The sequence below is a fragment of the Misgurnus anguillicaudatus genome, chromosome 13, assembly GCF_027580225.2.
Source record: "Misgurnus anguillicaudatus chromosome 13, ASM2758022v2, whole genome shotgun sequence".
NCBI lineage: Eukaryota > Metazoa > Chordata > Actinopteri > Cypriniformes > Cobitidae > Misgurnus > Misgurnus anguillicaudatus.
The window spans coordinates 12,751,244-12,770,807 of record NC_073349.2 but is presented as its reverse complement, the minus strand read 5'-3'; the positions used below and the strand labels follow the sequence as shown (position 1 = coordinate 12,770,807).

The following is a 19,564-nucleotide window of genomic DNA, read 5'->3' as shown; positions in this document are numbered from 1 at the left end:
CCCAGAAAATACGGGCCACAGGAGAAAAGAACAAGCGGTTGTACGACCGGACGGCCCGGGAAGCCCCCTTGTTACCAGGAGAGAGAGTCCTGGTACGAGACAACCGGCGGCAAGGCAAAGGAAAGTTGAGCGACCGTTGGGAGGCCACCCCGTACGTAGTCTGCAGGCAGCAGAGACCGGGCCAGCCGGTGTATACCATCCGGCCGGAAGGAAAGGCCGGCCCGGAACGGGTGGTACACCGAAACATGATTCGCCCTTGTCCAAATTATCCCGAGGTCACGGAGGAGGTAGTTGCGGAGCCGGCACCGACGGCCCCCTGGATGGAAGGATGGGCTGTGGTACCAGGCTTACCTGTGGTGGCACCACCCCCGGCCGCCCCAGGAGAGCCAGAACTAGCGCCTGAGCCAGTTGAACCCCCGGCCGCCCAGAGGCAGCCAGGATCAGCACCAGAGCCAGCCGAACCTCTGGCCGCCCAAAGACAACCTGAGGTTGTGCCCGAGCCCGCTAAACCTGACTCCCCTGTAAGGCGCTCCCAACGGGAGAACCGCGGCCGGCCCCCTTCCCGCTATGGTGAGTGGACTACTCAAAGGCATTCCAGGGACTGGAATGTATTGGCGGGGGAGGATGTCACGGGGTGACGACTTTTCAGGGCGGAACCAAAAGTTGAGGAAGTTTGGTTCCGCCCGGATGTTTCCGCCCCGACCGGAAAAATAGAAACACCGGACATCCGGCGGCTCCGCGAAGGTTGTAATCAGCCGATTGGGCACAGCTGTGCCTAGTTAAAGAGATCGCCGGGTAATTGGATACCTGGAGTGTAAAGAGAAGTATAAAAAGCACAGTTAGATGACAGTTGGCAGTTGAGTGTGTGCTGAGGAACGGAGCTGTGCTCATTGATAGACGTGGTGACTGGCTATATTCCTCTCTCTTCCCCCCCCCTCTCTCGTTGCAGTTACGGTGGACCGGCTGAATGTATTGAATAACCCTTCGGGTAGAAAAGGAACTCTGGTCCAACTAGTATTTTGGAAGGAGTAAAACGAGAAGGGATTTGACCTCGTTGCACAACGTAAACAAAGGCTATCTGCTGTGAGTATGTCCGTTGGTGTAGCATAACTGGCAGAAACTTACATTGTGTGATCGTTGGAGTCCTCCAGGATTAGGAAGGCGGCCCTACCCCTATAATTAGCGTGGTGGGCGAGCCGCTAGAAGCATACGTCCATACAGCCACAGCAACGCGACTTTGGTCTGGTCGGTTTGCCATCGCCTCTACGTTAGCCCCAAGCACAGTGGAGGATATCGGGCGTTTCCCTTGTGGTGTTGCACTTACAGTGTGGTGAGTGAGACTTTACAGATCATAAGCTTTTTCACGTTAGAGTGGTGCTGTGTATTTTGCTGTGGGTTGCTGTGTGTCTTGTCAGAGAAGCCCCGCACCATCCATTCTCTTCCCTGGGCGGAGGACGGAGGGGCCAACGACCTCAGACCTCATTGCCATCATACGCTGTGTGCTGTTTTAAGAGTACGAAGAGACGCAGACCAAGAGCTGTGAAGGACTGTGAGTAAAATACTAGAAGCATTTGTGGTGTAAGCTTACCTGTGTTTGTATTGTCGCAGAGTCGGAGGCGAAAGGGTCCGCCGCCCCCGTGGTCTCTACGAAAGGGCGCCCCTATCCGGGATTCGATCGGCCTACGGACAGTGGGGATAGGGCAGCGCTCGACCCGGCGAGGTGGTGTGTGACCTTCGCCCCCCTGCTGACCTACAGAAGAACCGACTGTGAACGCGATACTTACCCAGAAAGCTGTAAGCAGCGGAGCCGGTGAGAAACATTCAAAGTGCAGTAACAGTGTTTCTGTGTCCTAGCGATCACCTGTGGAGAGAGAGAGGAAAACGAGAGTGAATCAGTAAAGAGCCGACTGTGAACGTGATACTTACCCAGAAAGCTGTAAGCAGCGGAGCCGGTAAGAAGCATTCAAAGTCCAGTAACAGTGTTTCTGTGTCCTAGCGATCACCTGTGGAGAGAGAGAGGAAAACGAGAGTGAATCAGTAAAGAGCCAACTGTGAACGTGATACTTACCCAGAAAGCTGTAAGCAGCGGAGCCGGTGAGAAACATTCAAAATTCAGTAACAGTGTTTCTGTGTCCTAGCGATCACCTGTGGAGAGAAAGAGGAAAACGAGAGTGAATCATTGAAGAACCGACTGTGAACGTGATACTTACCCAGAAAGCTGTAAGCAGCGGAGCCGGTGAGAAACATTCAAAGTCCAGTAACAGTGTTTCTGTGTCCTAGCGATCACCTGTGGAGAGAGAGAGGAAAAACGAGAGTGAATCAGTAAAGAGCCAACTGTGAACCTTACCCAGAAAGCTGTAAGCAGCGGAGCCGGTGAGAAACACCTAACAGTGTTTCTGTGCCCTAGCGATCACCTGTGGAGAGAAAGAGGGAAAACGAGAGTGAATCATTGAAGAACCGACTGTGGAACGTGATACTTACCCAGAAAGCTGTAAGCAGCGGAGCCGGTGAGAAACATACAAAGTTCAGTAACAGTGTTTCTGTGTCCTTAGCGATCACCTGTAGAGAGAGAGAGAGGAAACGAGAGCGAATCATTGAAGAGTCGACTGTGGACGTGATACGTACCCAGAACGCTGTAAGCAGCGGAGCCGGTGAGAAACATACAAAGTTCAGTAACAGTGTTTCTGTGTCCTAGCGATCACCTGTGGAGAGAGAGAGGAAAACGAGAGTGAATCATTGAGGAACCGACGGTGAACGTGATACTTACCCAGAAAGCTGTAAGCAGGGAGCCGGTGAGAAACATTCAAAGTCCAGTAACAGTGTCTTTGTTGTCCTAGTGGCCGCCTGTGGAGAGAGAAGGCGAGAGTGAACCATTGGGCACGGACAGTGGGAAAGACCTCTACCAGTCACACCAAAAATTGTCTGCCTCCAGGAGAGAAGGAGGGCGCCACGGCTAGCAGGGTCCAGGCGGGAGCCTGACGTTTCCCTCTTTCCCCGTTGACGGTGGTTGGCACCCCTGTTGTTCTGTCCCTGTTTACCCGTGGCTGTAGTCTCCCTGGAGGGAGGAGAAGAAGCCATTAGTTTTAAATTTCCCTTCCCCAATTTTCCCAGTCTTTTTAAGTATTTAAATTCAATAAAGCTTGTTTTAAATTTTACTTACCTGTTTCCGTGTTTGTCTGGTCATTGGGTCGGCTTTGGGGACCTCCTCGAGGTGGGAGTTAAAAAGGGGCGTGGCTTAGTCAAACATAGCCAGCCCCTAGTGGTGACATATATATATATATATATATATATATATATATATATATATATATATATATATATATATATATATACCACGTTCTCACCAAGATGCGAACAAATGACACGCAGTGTGATTATCGTGCAATAGATACGCCAAATCCGATTTTGCGTGCATATGATACGCCAGTCCTTCCCATTCACTTATATGGCAAATCGTTTCGTGTCATTTTATTTATTGTTTTCTCATTTGTTTTCTGTTTTTTCCCATTGTCGCTTGGGTTTAGGGTTAGATTTCATATTTGTTTAAGCAGGTTCTCTTTCAAACATTCGCTCGGTATCTCACTATGGGAAACGCCTCTGGCGTGACAGATCATGGAAGCACCAATCACACCACGTCTGTCGGTTGACAGACCAATCACGGCAGTGATGCTGGAGTCCCGCCTCCCCACCTTAAATATCACTGCCTTTGGTACCTTACTTCATTCTCGATCTCTTCCCCGTGAAGATCTTTTTTTTGGGAGCTATCCGTCAGCAGGCACCGTAGGAAATAGCTGTTTAACGGTTCTAAGACGAGCTGTCAAGGTACGTCGTTGAGCGCAGCTGTTCTTTCTTACGGGCGATTTTTCACTGTCACGGTGAATTCTTGCTGCGGTATTGGACATCGATTGTACTAAGTAACACGTTGTGGTGAACTTAGAATGGCTAGTACTTCAAAGGCTAGTGCTTCGGACGACGGGGCAAAAGCGGCGACCCCGCGTCCATGTGCGTGTGGATCGATGATCTCGGCCAGAGATTCTCACCCCTTATGCATCGTCTGCTTGGGGGTGAAACACGCGCAAGCGGCCCACGCTCACCCGGAATGCTGCCCGCACTGCTCTCGATTCCCGTCAAGGGTGCTAGAGCGAAGGGTGCGAGTAGCGGCCGCTAATAAAGGAGACCCCTGTCTTTCCCAGTCAGTCACGGGAGAGACTAAGAAGCCCCCGGAGCCTGACAACTGGGGCGACATGATGGATGAACTCTCCTCTGACCTACCTCCCCTTTTTGGGTCTCTGCCAGACGATGGAGAAGAGGAGGACGATTACGACGATGAAACGATCGCTCGCTTGTTAGAGGAGGGTGAAGAGGATGAGGATGATGCCATCCTCCCACCGAATCCTTCCCGACCGGACAGCGCGTTAAGCGAAGGGTCCCCCCCCCCAGCCCAAGCGGAGTTCGACCTGCTCGAAGTATGTCGAAGAGCGGCGGAGAAACTTAGTATTGACTGGCCGTCTCAACAGACAGAGCAGGGAGCAGAAAGGGACCTTTATGACGGGAAAAGGCTACCGTCGCGAGCCCCGGCGGCGAAGCAACTTATTCCAGCGGTCCCGGCATGCATCTCGGAAATGAAACGTTTCTGGGATAAACCATTCTCTCACAGGGTCCCTGTTAAAGGGTTTTCGAGGTTGGATGTCGGGAATATGGAGGAGTTAGGATTATCAAACCCCCCTCCCGTGGAGCCGTCGGTGGCGAATCATTTAAATCCCAGCCGCAGAGCGGCTCTGTCCTCGGCTTCAACCTCTCTACCGGGTCGTACTGAGCGCCTAACAGCCTCAGTTTTTCAGAAGATCTACCGTTCCTCAGCCCTGGCGGTGCGGGCTCTTAATGCCACTTCTCTTATCACTGCTTATCAGGCAGAACTCATGGAGGAGTTAGGAAAGCAGATGGACGCCGGCACTGTTAACCCGGGTCTCTGGGAGGAGGTGTGTGTTATTTCAGATCTTAATTTGAGAACGTCTCGGGGCGCAGTCCAGAGCTGTGGCCGTAGCATGGGCCTGGCGGTGGCAGGGGAGCGAGCTCTTTGGCTGGGACTGTCGGGACTGTCAGATAGAGAAAAGCTGGACTTCCTGGACGCCCCGGTTGAGCCCAAAGCCCTCTTCGGAGCTTCGGTCGCGGCTATGAGGCAGCGGTGTGACTTAAAGAAACAGGAGGGGGAAGCTTTTCAAACATGCCTTCCCCGGAGGCATACCGCTAGGGCCCCTCCGCCGGCTAGACCCAGTTTTGATGCCCCTCACCGGGGTGGCCAGGTAGCATTTAGAGGTCACAGCCATAGACCTGCACAGCCTCAACAGGCAGAACCGCAGTCAAAGCCCGCTCCGCCGAGAGGAAAACCGTCTTATGCAGCGGCTGCGGCTAGACACCGGCCGGCTAACCCTCAGGGCGGCAAGAAACGACGGGCAACCTAACATTTCCCGCACAGGACGACGGGATGAACGGCAGCACTCACGGAGTCTCTGTCACGTTCCTCCCTTCAGAAAGGTTATTTTCTCCCCCTCCCACCAAGAGAAGGTGTGGGAATCGGGAATGGTTCAACGAAACAGGTTCGTGTTCAACCAGGTCAAGCGTGAGTTCGGCACCAGTTCCCCCAGTGCCCCGCTTAAGAAATTCCCTTCCTCCACCCACGGGGTTGAAACGGAGGACAGAGGACAGTTTGCACAAACACAAGTGTGGTGTGAGTTTAATAAAATCAGTCCCTGTGCATCCAGGCAATGCGCCGAGGGCACAGCAATGTTCAAATATAAAAATAAAAAGTCATATAAAAATAAAGACACAAATGACAATGAATCTGTCTGTTTCGGAGCTGCAATCCCCAGCTCTCCCACTAGATGGCGCCACCGCGCCACTGGTGAACGAGAGTTTCAGCGGCCCCCTTGCTGTTCAGTCGGCGAATTGGCGCGCATGCGCAGTACACCCCTGGGTTTTGTCCACGATAAAAAAGGGGTTATCGCCTGCAATTTGCTGTAAAACCACCACGTTTCAGCAAAATTCTAATGTCAACAGCAGAAGGGGCCTCGGCTCAGGTTTTAGAAGAGGAAATAAACTCTTTATTGAGCAAAAGAGCCATTCGGGTGGTACCACCGGAGCACAGCCATCAGGGGTTTTACTCCCGGTATTTTCTCATCCCGAAACGAGGGGGGGGTCTCCGTCCCATCCTAGATTTGCGGAGCCTCAACAAACACCTCAGGACGTACAAGTTCAAAATGCTCACACTCAAAACACTATGTCAATTTATTCGTCCAAACGACTGGTGTACATCAGTAGATCTGAAGGACGCTTACTTTCACATAAGCATTTACCCAGCGCACAGAAAATTTCTCAGGTTTACCTATCAAGGCACAGCCTACGAGTTTTTGACGGTTCCATTCGGGCTCTCTTTAGCACCGAGGGTGTTCAGCAAATGCGTCGAGGCAGCGCTCACGCCGTTAAGAGTAGCGGGGCTCAGAGTGACAGCTTATTTAGACGATTTGCTCCTTTGTGCCCCGTCACGAGTACAGGCGGAGAGGGATACGAAAAGGCTCGTGTCTCATTTAGTGAATTTAGGCTTCAACATAAACGAGGCAAAGAGCTGCTTAGTACCCACACAGGAGATAATTTACTTAGGGCTCAGACTGAACTCAGCCCGGTATCTGGCTTTTCTATCGGAGGAACGAATCAAATCGATTCGCGGTTGCCTTGCCCTATTTCAGAAGGGGAACAAGGTTTCATTCAGACTGTGTTTACGCCTCCTGGGGCTTATGGCCTCTACGATATCAGTCGTTCCGCTGGGATTGCTGCAAATGAGGGAGTTTCAGCACTGGATAGCGGCGCAGCGCTTGTGTCCGAAACGTCACCTCAACCGCAGGGTGGTAGTGTCGTCTCAGTGCATGGATGCCCTCCGTTACTGGAGACAACGCTCTTTTCTCGAGTCGGGAACCCCGTTAGGGACGGTCTCACAGAGGAAAGTGGTGACGACGGACGCATCTCTGTGGGGTTGGGGTGCAGTGTACGAGGGCAGAGCAATAAATGGAAAATGGCCCGACACGCTCCAGAACGCGCACATCAACTTTCTGGAACTATTAACAGTTTACCTTGCACTAAAGCACTTTGTGCGGTTCCTAAGAAACCACCACGTTCTGATCAGATCGGACAACACAACGGCGGTGGCATACATAAATCGCCAGGGGGGCACTCGGTCTGCTCAGCTTCATTATCTAGCACAGAAGCTGATCGTTTGGGGGACAAAGCATTTTCGTTCACTACGGGCGACACATGTCCCAGGGATATTGAATGCGGGGGCGGACCTTCTGTCCAGAGGGAATCCCCTGTACGGGGAATGGACTCTCCACCCGGAGGTGGTGAGTCAGCTGTGGCTGAGGTTCGGCCGAGCTGCCGTAGATCTCTTCGCCTCGCACGAAAACACTCATTGCCCTCTATACTTCTCTCTAGCAAGAGACGGTGCACCTATGGGTGTGGATGCTCTAGCACACCCGTGGCCAAAAGCTCTGTTGTACGCGTTCCCCCCACTGAGCCTGATTGTGCCAACTCTAAGAAGGATAAGAGAGCACGGACATTCGGTAATACTGATCGCTCCACGCTGGCCAGGCAGGATCTGGCTGGCGGAGATAATGCAGTTGCTATGCGACCAGCCGTGGCCTCTCCCGCTGCGCAGGGACCTTCTGTCACAAGCGCGAGGAGAGATTTTCCATCCTGCCCCGGACAAAATAGCTCTTTGGGCTTGGCACGTGAAAGGTTAAACTTAAGTGCCACCGGATTGTCGCCGGCGGTTATTGAGACGATTCAGAGCGCACGGGCGGCGTCAACGCGCTCTGTGTATGATAAGAAATGGAACGTTTTTGAGCGCTGGTGCGCTCTCAGGAATACGGTTCCTTTTATTTGCTCGTTGGCAGAAGTGTTGTGTTTCCTGCAAGATCTTTTAGACAAGGGCAGATCTTTTTCTACGATAAAGGTATACCTAGCCGCAATTTCGGCGTGTCATGTGGGTTTCGACCGGAATACGGTTGGTCAGCACCCGCTAATAAGCAGGTTTATGAGAGGTGCAAGGCGTTTGAAAAGGGTTGTGAAGCCTTTGATTCCGCCGTGGGACCTATCCGTGGTTCTGAATGCATTATCTCAGCCCCCTTTCGAGCCTTTAGATGATATTGATTTAAAGTTCCTTTCGCTAAAGGTGGCTTTATTGTTGGCTCTCTCAACGGCAAAGCGTGTTAGTGAACTTCATGCTTTGTCTGTTCATAGCTCTTGTATGGTGTTTGCTACAGATCTCTCTAGAGTGATTTTTAAAACAAATCCAGCGTTTATACCTAAAGTGAGCGAGTCAGCTCTCGCGTGTAAACAAGTGGATTTAATGGCTTTTCACCCGCCGCCTTTTTCCTCACCAGAAGAAGAGCGACTTCATTGCTTGTGCCCGGTTCGTGCATTAAGTTGCTATGTGAACAGAACTAGGGCGATAAGGAAGAATAATCAGTTATTTGTTTCATGGGCTGACACTCACAAAGGGAAACCTATTTCTCGTCAGCGCTTGTCTCACTGGGTGGTAGAAGCTATTATATTAAGTTATAATAGCAGAGGTCTTACTCCCCCAGCGGGGTTGAGAGCTCATTCTACCAGAGGTATGGCCACTTCTTGGGCACTTTTTAAAGGTGTCTCAGTTCAGGACATATGTGCGGCAGCAAGTTGGGCTTCGCCTCACACGTTTGTTCGATTTTATAGACTGGACGTTACAGAGCCATCGCTGGCTCATTCTGTCTTAAGTGTATAAAATTTGGCCATAATATGAGTATGCTATTAGGAAGGTAGCTGCTCAAATGACTTTAAGTTAAGTTGCATAATCACGGGTTGGTTGACAAGCCTGCTTCGGACAGCATATCTGCAATACGGGAGTTGTCTATATCCCATAGTGAGATACCGAGCAAATGTTTGAAAGAGAACGTTAGGTTACTTACGTAACCCCGGTTCTCTGATAACATGAGTGAGGTATCTCACCACACCACCCTCCTTGCAGTAGCTACACGGAGAAGAGATATGCTGAGAATGAAGTAAGGTACCAAAGGCAGTGATATTTAAGGTGGGGAGGCGGGACTCCAGCATCACTGCCGTGATTGGTCTGTCAACCGACAGACGTGGTGTGATTGGTGCTTCCATGATCTGTCACGCCAGAGGCGTTTCCCATAGTGAGATACCTCACTCATGTTATCAGAGAACCGGGGTTACGTAAGTAACCTAACGTTATTTAATATACAGGTTTCTCTATGCTTTTGTCTATATTTAAGCCATGGTCGCTTGGAGTTGGGGTTAGAGATGGGGTTTGGGTTAGGATGTCATTTTTATATAACAAAAAGTTGTTCTAACCCTAAATTCAAGCGACAATGAAAAAAAAACAGAAAACAAATGAGAAAACAATAAATGAAATGACACGAAATGATTCGCCATATAAGTGAATGGGAAGGACTGGCGTATCATATGCACGCAAAATCGGAATTTGGCATATCTATTGCACGATAATCACACTGCGTGTCATTTGTACGCTTTTTGGTGAGAATGGGTTGATATATATATCATATATATATTTTCACAAATCGCACCCTGCATCCTAGTGAATGAATGACCAGCAGATTTATAAACAGCTCACTTTGCATCTCAATCTAGGCTACTTGTTTCAAGTGCACAACCTGTTTTTCAATCTCTGTGCTTATTCGAGTGCTGCACTTTCATCAGTTCCAGATGATCGAACTTTAAAATGCACGTATGGATCTCGCCTCACATACTTCAAGCCACATGCAATCTTACATTCGGAGAAACTCTTTTTGTACTTTCCCTGAATAAAATCTGTACATGTGAACCTAGTCTGCATTTATGAAAAATGAAAGATATTATTACTATCATCCAGAGCAGGAGAAAAGAGTGAAAATACAAACTTAAGTTTAAAGTTGCTCCATTGGATACGCTCTCGATTACAGGAGAGATTCTTTGCGGTAAAACCAGATGCATTTTATTGCTTTCACAGAAAAAGAGAAATCTACGCTCATGGTTGTGCATTCTTTAACCTTTTAGATTGTACTATAAATACACAAATGCACAATGAATGAACATTTAATTAAATGAATTTGATGGAAGATTCACACAAAAGTCTATTACTGGCAGCTGATTTAAATGTATGTTATTTACTGGCAACAGTTTGATCAAAGGCAAATGTACATTAAACATTAACAAGACTTTATCCTTACAGGAAAAAACTATAAAAAACAATCATGCAAACTCTGAAAAAAAGATTCATTGAATTTAATCAATGGTAAGTGGTTGTAATCAATTTATTTAAGCTACATTTAAACAAAAAAGATTAGTAACATAAAATAAAATATAATACTTTTGTTTAAATGTAGCTTAAATAAATTGATTGCAACCCCTTACCTTAAAAAAATTGATTAAATTCAATTAATATTTTTTTCAGTGAAGGTTGATGAGGATTTCTGGTTCCCATAATGCTTTGAATGAGGCTGTCTCTTATAATTTTATTCTGTAAAGACAAAGGCTTTTTAATGTTTACCGTTCATTTTTCTTTAAACAGACTGTTGCTAATAAATTAGATAAATATAAATCTACAGTAAGTTACTGGCAAACTGCTGCATAATACAGCAAATTTGCAGCTCTCGTTTATTTTCTTATTTTCTGTGATTTTAAATTATTAGTTGCATTTGCTTCAAAAAGCAATTGCGTCATTGTTGAGATAACATTAATGGCGAGTTCATTTAACATTTCGCTGCATTCTGTGTTTTGTTTCACTCAGTTTACTTTTCATTAACAGCGAGAAACATCAGAGAGTTGACCCGAATCTCTTTATCTCTTAAATATTTAGTTTCACAATGTCGCTTATGACCACATAAAGAGAAAAGATGAAGGACCTATCAAAGGAAACGTCTCGGTTACGTATGTAACCCTCGTTCCCTGAAGGAAGGGAACGGAGGCGTCACGTCGTGACCGACGAATTGGGAACCGCTTCGCGGGTGACCTATCTACTTCGAGAACTATCAAAAACGCCAATGAACTTGGCATGCAGGTATTTGCATAATGCCGGCGCCGCCCCGCCAGGTGCGTATATAAGGCACAGGTGCATAATACCAAATCAGCTATATTATTGCTGAGAAGCCGAGCAACAGTGCCCGGCCTGAACAGCAATGGAACAGCAAACTGTGGCGACGGGACGTGACGTCTCCGTTCCCTTCCTTCAGGGAACGAGGGTTACATACGTAACCGAGACGTTCCCTTTCAGTCGGTCACTACGACGTCACGTCGTGACCGACGAATTGGGAATCCCTACCAAAACGCCACTGCAGCTGAACCCTTCCAGTGCCTGCAAAAGCCCTCCGCCCTCCACATAAGGGGCGGAACCTAAGGCGAAATGCAGAAGGCCGGTCACTACCTGTTCCTTAACCCACGATAGTGAAGCAGCGAACTGGGAGAAGCGTCTAAACTGAGCGGAGCTAGAACACTGCGGAAGCCATCCCCTAAGAAGGTTAAATGGATGACATAAAATATATGAAACAACCGACAGGTTGCTCAAATAAAGTCTCTGAACAATACATGGTATGTTGAGAGATGCAGAGCAGGCTCTGCTAAGGAAAAACGTGGAGGATTAGAACCCCACGGACTATACACACAAATGAACCCCACGTAGGGGACAAATGTGGATGCCTAGCCTACACAGGTTTACAGAAAATACATCAGTGATAGGTTGACAGCGGATGCTCCGCAACACCAGCTATCAGGGCGGTGGAGGAGAGGCAAAAACAGTTTTTTAGACGTTTTTGCCCCGATGGCCTTCCATAATGGTGCAAATGTGCAGCACCAAAATAGAGGCTCCAAGCCGACACACGAGCCGACCCTCGGCATTCTTAACTAGTTAGTAGAAAGAACCCGAGTGGAAACCGGTTCGACACGAACACTATAGAATCTTGTGAACGTATTAGGTGTCGCCCAGCCTGCAGCTCTACAAATATCTGTTAGCGAGGAACCGCGAGCCAGTGCCCAAGATGATGCCACACTGCGAGTAGAGTGGGCACGTAAATTAAATGGACAAGGCACATTCTGCTTTTGATATGCAAGGGCTATAGTATCCACAATCCAATGGGACATCCTCTGCTTGGTGACAGCTTTTCCTTTCTGCTGACCACCGTAACAAACAAAGAGCTGATCTGAGGTCCTAAAACTTTGCGTTCTGTCTATATACACACGTAGTGCACGAACAGGACATAACAAAGCCATGGCTGGTTCTGCCTCCTCCAAAGGCAGTGCTTGGAGATTCACCACTTGATCTCTAAAAGGAGTGGTGGGAACTTTGGGCACAAAGCCGGGCCGGGGTCTCAGTGTTACGCTGGATGCAGCCGGCCCGAACTGAAGGCACGATTCATCGACCGAAAATGCATGAATATCCCCTATCCTCTTAACAGAAGCCAAAGCAAGGAGAGTTAAAGTTTTCATTGTAAGAAACTTAACACTCACACTATGCAGAGGCTCGAATGGGGCTTCCTGGAGTGATTTCAGCACCAAGGACAGGTCCCAAGGAGGAATAGAGGGGGGACGCGAAGGATTCAGCCTTCGAGCGCCTCTGAGAAATCTAATGACTAGGTCGTGCTGACCCACTGTTCTACCGTTTACGGGTGAATGGTGAGCTGATATCGCAGCGATATCGACTTTAATAGTGGATGGTGACAGCCTATTCTCCAAGCGACGCTGGAGATATAAAAGCACAACACTAATCGGGCATTCTCGGGGGTTTTCACTTCGGGAAGAACACCAGTCGACAAACAGGTTCCATTTAAGCGCGTAAGCCTGTCTCGTAGACGGCGCTCGCGCAGCAGCAATAGTGTTAGATACCTCTTGCGGTAAATCACTCATATCCTCCGTGCCCCGTCCAGAGACCACACATGGAGGTTCCACAGGTCGGGGCGCGGGTGCCATAATGTGCCCTCTTGTTGAGAAAGAAGGTCCTTCCTCAGGGGAATCTTCCACGGAGGGGCTGTCGCGAGGAGAGAGAGTTCTGGAAACCAGCTCCTGGTTGTCCAATACGGTGCCACCAACAGCACGCTCTCCTCGTCCTCCCGGATTTTGCATAAGGTTTGCGCAATGAGGCTCACCGGAGGGAACGCGTATTTGCGCATGTTTCGCGGCCAGCTGTGTGCCAATGCATCCACGCCGAGCGAGTCGTCGGCTAGTGAATAGAACAGGCGACAATGGGTCGTCTCTGGGGAAGCAAACAGATCTATCTGCGCTTTGCCGAAACGTCTCCAAATTTGCTGAACCGCAATGGGGTGGAGTCGCCATTCGCCGGGACGCGCAGCCCGAGAGAGCGCATCCGCCTCTACATTGAGCGTGCCCGGGATGTAAATGGCACGAAGAGACCTCAAATTCTTCTGACTCCAAGTGAGGAGGTGACGGGCGAGATGCGACAGGTGACGCGAGCGTAAACCGCCTTGACGATTGATGTACGCCACGGTCGCAGTGTTGTCTGTACGAACTAATACATCTTTGCCCCGTAACTCGTTGCTGAAACGGACGAGCGCAAGATATACAGCCCATATTTCCCGGCAGTTTATGTGCCAATGCAGCTGGGGTGTCGTCCAGACCCCCGAAGCCGCAAGCCCATCGTACGTGGCCCCCCACCCCGTGTCTGACGCATCTGTGCATACTATCGCGTGCCTGGAGACCTGTCTCAGAGGCACACCGGCTCGGAGAAACGCACGGTCTGACCACGGAGTGAAAGTGCGACGACACGCAGGTGTAATGATAACACGGTGAATGCCGCGCAACCACGCTCTCCTCGGGACTCGATCGTGAAGCCAACGCTGAAGCGGTCGCATATGAAGCAGTCCGAGCGGAGTTACAGCTGCGGCTGCTGCCATATGCCCCAAAAGCTTCTGAAATTGTTTCAGCGGGACCGCGCTCTTGCTCTTGAATGAGCTGTCAAATCGATCGAGTCCAATTCCATGCCGAGAAAAGAGATTCTCTGCACGGGGCAAAGCTTGCTCTTTTCCCAGTTGACCCGAAGACCCAAACGAGCGAGGTGTTTTAAAGTTAAATCTCTGTGATCGCACAGCGTCTGACGTGTTTGAGCTATTATTAGCCAATCGTCCAGATACGCGAGAATGCGCACACCTCTCTCTCTCAGGGGTTTTAAAGCCCCCTCCACTACTTTAGTGAATACACGGGGCGACAGAGAGAGCCCGAATGGGAGGACTTTGTACTGGTATGCTCGCCCCTCGAACGCAAAGCGGAGAAACGGCCTGTGTCGGGGGAGAATCGATACGTGAAAGTACGCGTCCTTCAGGTCGATAGATGCGAACCAATCGTTTGGACGAATGCATGGAAATATGCGTTTGGGCGTCAGCATTTTGAACGGCATTCTGTGAAGTGCACGGTTCAGCGAACGCAGGTCCAGGATCGGTCGCAAGCCGCCGCTTTTCTTGGGTACAATAAAGTAAGGGCTGTAAAACCCCGACCTCATCTCGGCTGGAGGGACCGGCTGAATCGCGTCTTTCGCCAATAAGACAGCGATCTCCGCACGGAGGACGTGCGCATCGGCAGCTCTCACCGTAGTGAAACGAACGCCGGAGAATTTGGGAGGACGCCGGGCAAATTGGATCGCATAGCCGAGACGAATCGTGCGTAAAAGCCAACGCGACGGGCTGGGAAGCTGTTCCCACGCCCCCAGATACCGTGCGAGAGGGACTAAAGGCACGATCGGTGTACCCGCGGCGGGCGCAACGGAGGTGATCGCCGGTGTGTGCGTAACGGCCGCACCGACAGCAGTGTTGTGTGTAATAACACTCACCTGAGTCCGTTGCTGGGTGGTTGAGTAAGGGAGGCTCTGCTGAAGACACCTCACACCACTCGATGCACCCTCTGGCGAAGGAGGAGGGAGACGATGGGTTATGAGCCCGTAGCTGTCTCCTACCGGCTGAGAGCGCGGTGGGGTTATGAGCCCGTGCGTCGCTCTCGTTCTCCTCTGATGAGTCGGAGAACGAGGGGGGGTTATGAGCCCTCTCGTATCTCCGGAGCTCATCTGAAGACCTAGAGATGGAAGTGGAATTCGCTCTTTTTGTGGATTTGTGGGTGCCGACTGAAAAGTCGGCGGAACAGAAAAATGAAACAAAAGATTCCCCAACCGGCCCTCCTCCGGTGGGGGGAGTGGTGCCTTCACCATCTCCCGAAGAGCGATCCCCTCCATCTCTAGGTCGCCCGTCTCAGGGCCGCTTTGATCTTCTTTTACCACCCTTTGCAGCGGGCTGAGCGGGCGGGGCGGGCTGCTGACGACCGGTTCCTCGCTTCTTAGAAGAGCCCCGGGGAGGAACGGAGGCGGCCGCCGCAGGACGCCCTCGGCGAGGAGCAGGCTGAGGCGCCGACGTGGATGGGGCAGGCGCAGGACGCTTCCGACGTGGCATGATCTGAGCGATGGCCTCAGTCTGCTTCTTGGCCGCGGAGAATTGCTGGGCAAACTCCTCGACCGTCTCGCCGAACAGGCCGGTCTGGGAAACCGGAGCATTCAGGAGCCGGGTTTTATCGGCGTCCTTCATGTCCGCCAGACACAGCCAGAGATGGCGTTCCTGGACTACCAGGGTAGACATCGCACGCCCGACGGCGCGTGCGGTGACCTTGGTCGCACGAAGCGCCAGATCTGTAGCCGCACGTAGTTCAGAGAACTCCGCCGAGTCGTGACCTCCCGCGTGCAGATCCCTCAGAGCCTTAGCCTGATGAACCTGCAGCAATGCCATGGCATGCAGGGCAGAGGCTGCCTCCCCACAAGCCTTGTAAGCAGCACCGGACAGCGCCGAAGACTGCTTACAGGCCCGTGAGGGGAGAGTAGGCTGGTCCCGCCAGGAGGAAGCGACACCGGCCGGACACAACTGCATCGCGACCGGGCGCTCCACTGACGGGATACCAGTGTACCCCTTGGCATCTCCACCCTCGAGAGAGGTGAGAGGTGAAGGCTGATACGGCCGGTTCCGGGCGGAAAACGGGGTTTTCCACGACCGCGTCAGCTCTTCATGCACCTCGGGGAAGAAAGGCACCGGGGGCGAGGACTGAGAAGCCCTGGCACCCCCGAAGAACCAATCATCGAGGCGGGACGGTTCAGGTGGGGGAGGTTTAGTCCACTCCAAGCCGACCGCCTCCGCCGCCCGAGCGAGCATGGCTGCCATCTCAGGGTCGAACGCAGAAGCCGCAACCTGGCCCGAAGGCGGGAGCGGATCCGGATCGACGTCTGAGGCTGACAACCCCCCCTCCGACGTTACGGTGGATATCGCGTCAGGTGGAGGCTCGACAGAGCGCGAGGACACCGTAGAACACGGGCCACTCGTCTCCATCGGGACCTCCGCTGGCAACGGATCAGGGCGCTGGGAGCTACTGGACGAACCAGCAGACCGACCCAGCACCGTTATACGGAGGTCATCCTTCGCCAATCTGGTAGCTGCGCCCTTAGCAGCACCAGACTGGGAAGGCGGGGGCCGTTGCCGGAGGAACGACACCCGTCTCCGCAAATCCGCTATAGTCATGCCCTCGCAGACGGGGCATGAACTATCACGCAACGCTGCCTCTGCGTGCTGGAGCCCCAAACACGAGAGACAACGCTTGTGGCCATCCTGGGGGGCGATAAACACACCGCATCCAGAAACGGAGCACGGACGGAAATCCATCTTTAAAAAGACGACCCCGACCGTGACACGAATGAGTGGCTGTCTTTAAAAAGACACAAAGCTCAAACGTGCTGCTCTTTTAGGGAAATCACTCTTTTGTGCGAGCTGGTGAAACACACAGGGAGAGGCAAACGCACTCACTCGAACTCAAGTCCTAAATTAAAGAGACAGAGAGAGAGAGAAAGGGTGGAAAAAACACTGCGAGCCTCCACTGAGGTGTCTTTGCCCAACCAACTTCAGCAAGCTGAGATATTCTTTTCCCACACAGCACAGGATCTACGAAGATCAGTAACAGCTTCTCGAGAGCAGATGTCTGCCGGCTTCGAAGCAATAAAGCTGATTTGGTATTATGCACCTGTGCCTTATATACGCACCTGGCGGGGCGGCGCCGGCATTATGCAAATACCTGCATGCCAAGTTCATTGGCGTTTTTGATAGTTCTCGAAGTAGATAGGTCACCCGCGAAGCGGTTCCCAATTCGTCGGTCACGACGTGACGTCGTAGTGACCGACTGAAAGGGAACACCTTTTGATGTGTAAAACTGCTTATAGAGTTCATTCAAAAATCTTAATTTCAGGGAATTACTTTAATTACTAATATCTTGTTATCTCAGGTTGAGGTGTCAATCTTGCTTATAAAAATGGATGGATTTCCATGCAAGTGATGCAGACCATATTTACAGAAGGTTTCAAAAACACAATCAGTCCATCAGTCAAATAGAGGGAATATAAGTAGAGGCCAGATCAACAATTTGGTGCATTCGGACTAAAAAAAATAACACACCGGTGAGCTCAGCAACAAAAAATATCCGAACGTCCATAACAATAGTGGATGATCACATGACCCTTTCCATGATGAAGAAAACCCCATTTTCAATGTCCAGATTGGGGCGGCAGTGGTTCATGTAGGTTGTCTACAAATCGTAAGGTTGGTGGTTCAATCCCTGGCTCCACCTGACCAACTGTCGAGGTGTCCTTGACCAAGACACCAACATCCTGCTCCCGACGAGCTGGATGGCACCTTACATGGCTGACATTGCTGTCTGTGTATGAATGTGTGAGTGAATGGGTGAATGTGAGGCAATATGTAGAGTGCTTTGGATGGCCATTGGTATATGAAAGTGCTATATAAATGCAGTCCATTTACCAATTGAAAAATTTATCTGAACGCTACTGTACTGTCTTCTGTTACCAAAAACACCTGCAACCCAGTGCCTTAGGAAACCATACATGAAAAATGAAATCACACTGCCACACTACACTATTTTACAGAAGATGTTGTTGTATCATGAGATGTTCTTAGCCTTCTCCAATCTTACTGATCTTATATTAGTCTTAAATTCATTTTATCTCTTCAAAAAGGCTTTTATAGAGCTTTTTAGGAGTCTAATCTATTCTTGAGGCTTTTGTATTTTCTGGTGAACTTTCTGTATTTCTCGTCGTAATATCTTCTTTTTTAATATTTTGATTGACAATGCTGTCTTTACCTCCTGTAGTGTGTTATTTTTGTCTGGACATTGTAAAGGGTGTTTTCTTTATCATGGACTGGATAATGTGATCATCCAGCATTGTTATCTTATATGGACGTCCAAGATTTTTTTTGCTGAGCTCCCCAGTGTGTGTTTTTCCTCAAAATGTACCAAATTGTTGATCTGTTATCTACTAATGTTCCTCCTGTCTGACTGATGGATTTGTTGTGTTTTTGAATATGGTCTGTATCACTTGCACGGAGATGATGTGGGTTCAGAGCCACAGCTTTCAAACGCAAATGTCACACTTAAAATCAACTCCAGACCTTTTACATTCTTCATATATGAGGAAATTATTTAACAAATAAACAATCTGTGTCCATTAAATAGCTTTAAGTCAACCATTCCATTACTTTTGTCCTCTTTTAAAAGGGAGAGTTTAGTTACAGATTAAAGGCTGTAATTCCTAAACCCCTCATCCAATTTGGATGTGAATACCGTTTAAGTAGCTGGGAGTAATTTAAGACAATATTCATATAATTGTAACTGGAATAAATGTTGGTAAACTGGTATGTCAACTTAATTTTATAAGTTGTAGCAACTACATTGTCAAAATAAATAAAAGTAAGTTGAAATGCTAGGGACCATTTTTTTCCTGACAATGCACCCCTTTATTAAACTGAAGGACTAGCACCACAATACAAATCCAGTAAGGACATCAATTTGGCCAGAAGCGACCCTGCCAACTACACAAAAAGTGTTCTTGTAGGATCATTTTTAGCTATTAAACTGCATTTTACTTAGCATTGTGTAAAAGATGACATAAGATGAAAATTTCTGGGGATCAAATGAGAAAGTTATAATGTAATACAGTCTATATACACTCAGGTAAAGGAATATAGGAACACCTGTTCAATTTCTCAATAATGCAATTATCTAATCAACCAATCACATGGCAGTTGCTTCAATGCATTTAGGGGTGTGGTCCTGATCAAGACAATCTCCTGAACTCCAAACTGAATGTCAGAATGGGAAAGAAAGGTGATTTAAGCAATTTTGAGCGTTGCATGGTTGTTGGTGGCACACGGGCCGGTCTGAGTATTTCACAATCTGCTCAGTTACTGGGATTTTTACGCACAACCATTTCCTGTAGATGAAAATGCCTTGCTGATGCTAGAGGTCAGAGGAGAATGAGCCGACTGATTCAAGCTGATAGAAGAGCAACTTTGACTGAAATAACCACTCGTTACAACCGAGGTATGCAGCAAAGCATTTGTGAAGCCACAACACGCACAACCTTGAGGCGGATGGGCTACAACAGCAGAAGACCCCACCAGGTACCACTCATCTCCACTGC

At 49.6% G+C, this 19,564-nt stretch overlaps 1 protein-coding gene across 1 annotated transcript; it reads left to right on the top strand.

Moving 5' to 3' along the window:
• The first annotated feature begins 5,580 nt into the window (after positions 1-5,580).
• Positions 5,581-8,814, top strand: LOC129454584 (uncharacterized). The gene is made up of 2 exons (XM_073875705.1): positions 5,581-5,726; positions 6,436-8,814. Exons 1-2 carry the CDS (start codon positions 5,581-5,583, stop codon positions 8,810-8,812), a joined length of 2,523 nt encoding a protein of 840 aa, XP_073731806.1. The 3' UTR covers positions 8,813-8,814.
• Positions 8,815-19,564: the final 10,750 nt, after the last annotated feature.

Coding starts and splice junctions, on each gene's coding strand:
- LOC129454584 (XM_073875705.1), top strand. CDS start 5,581: ATGGTTCAACGAAACAGGTTCGTGTTCAACCAGGTCAAGCGTGAGTTC. Junction 5,727..6,435: donor TTTGCACAAACACAAGTGTG/GTGTGAGTTTAA, acceptor GGCTCTCTTTAG/CACCGAGGGTGTTCAGCAAA.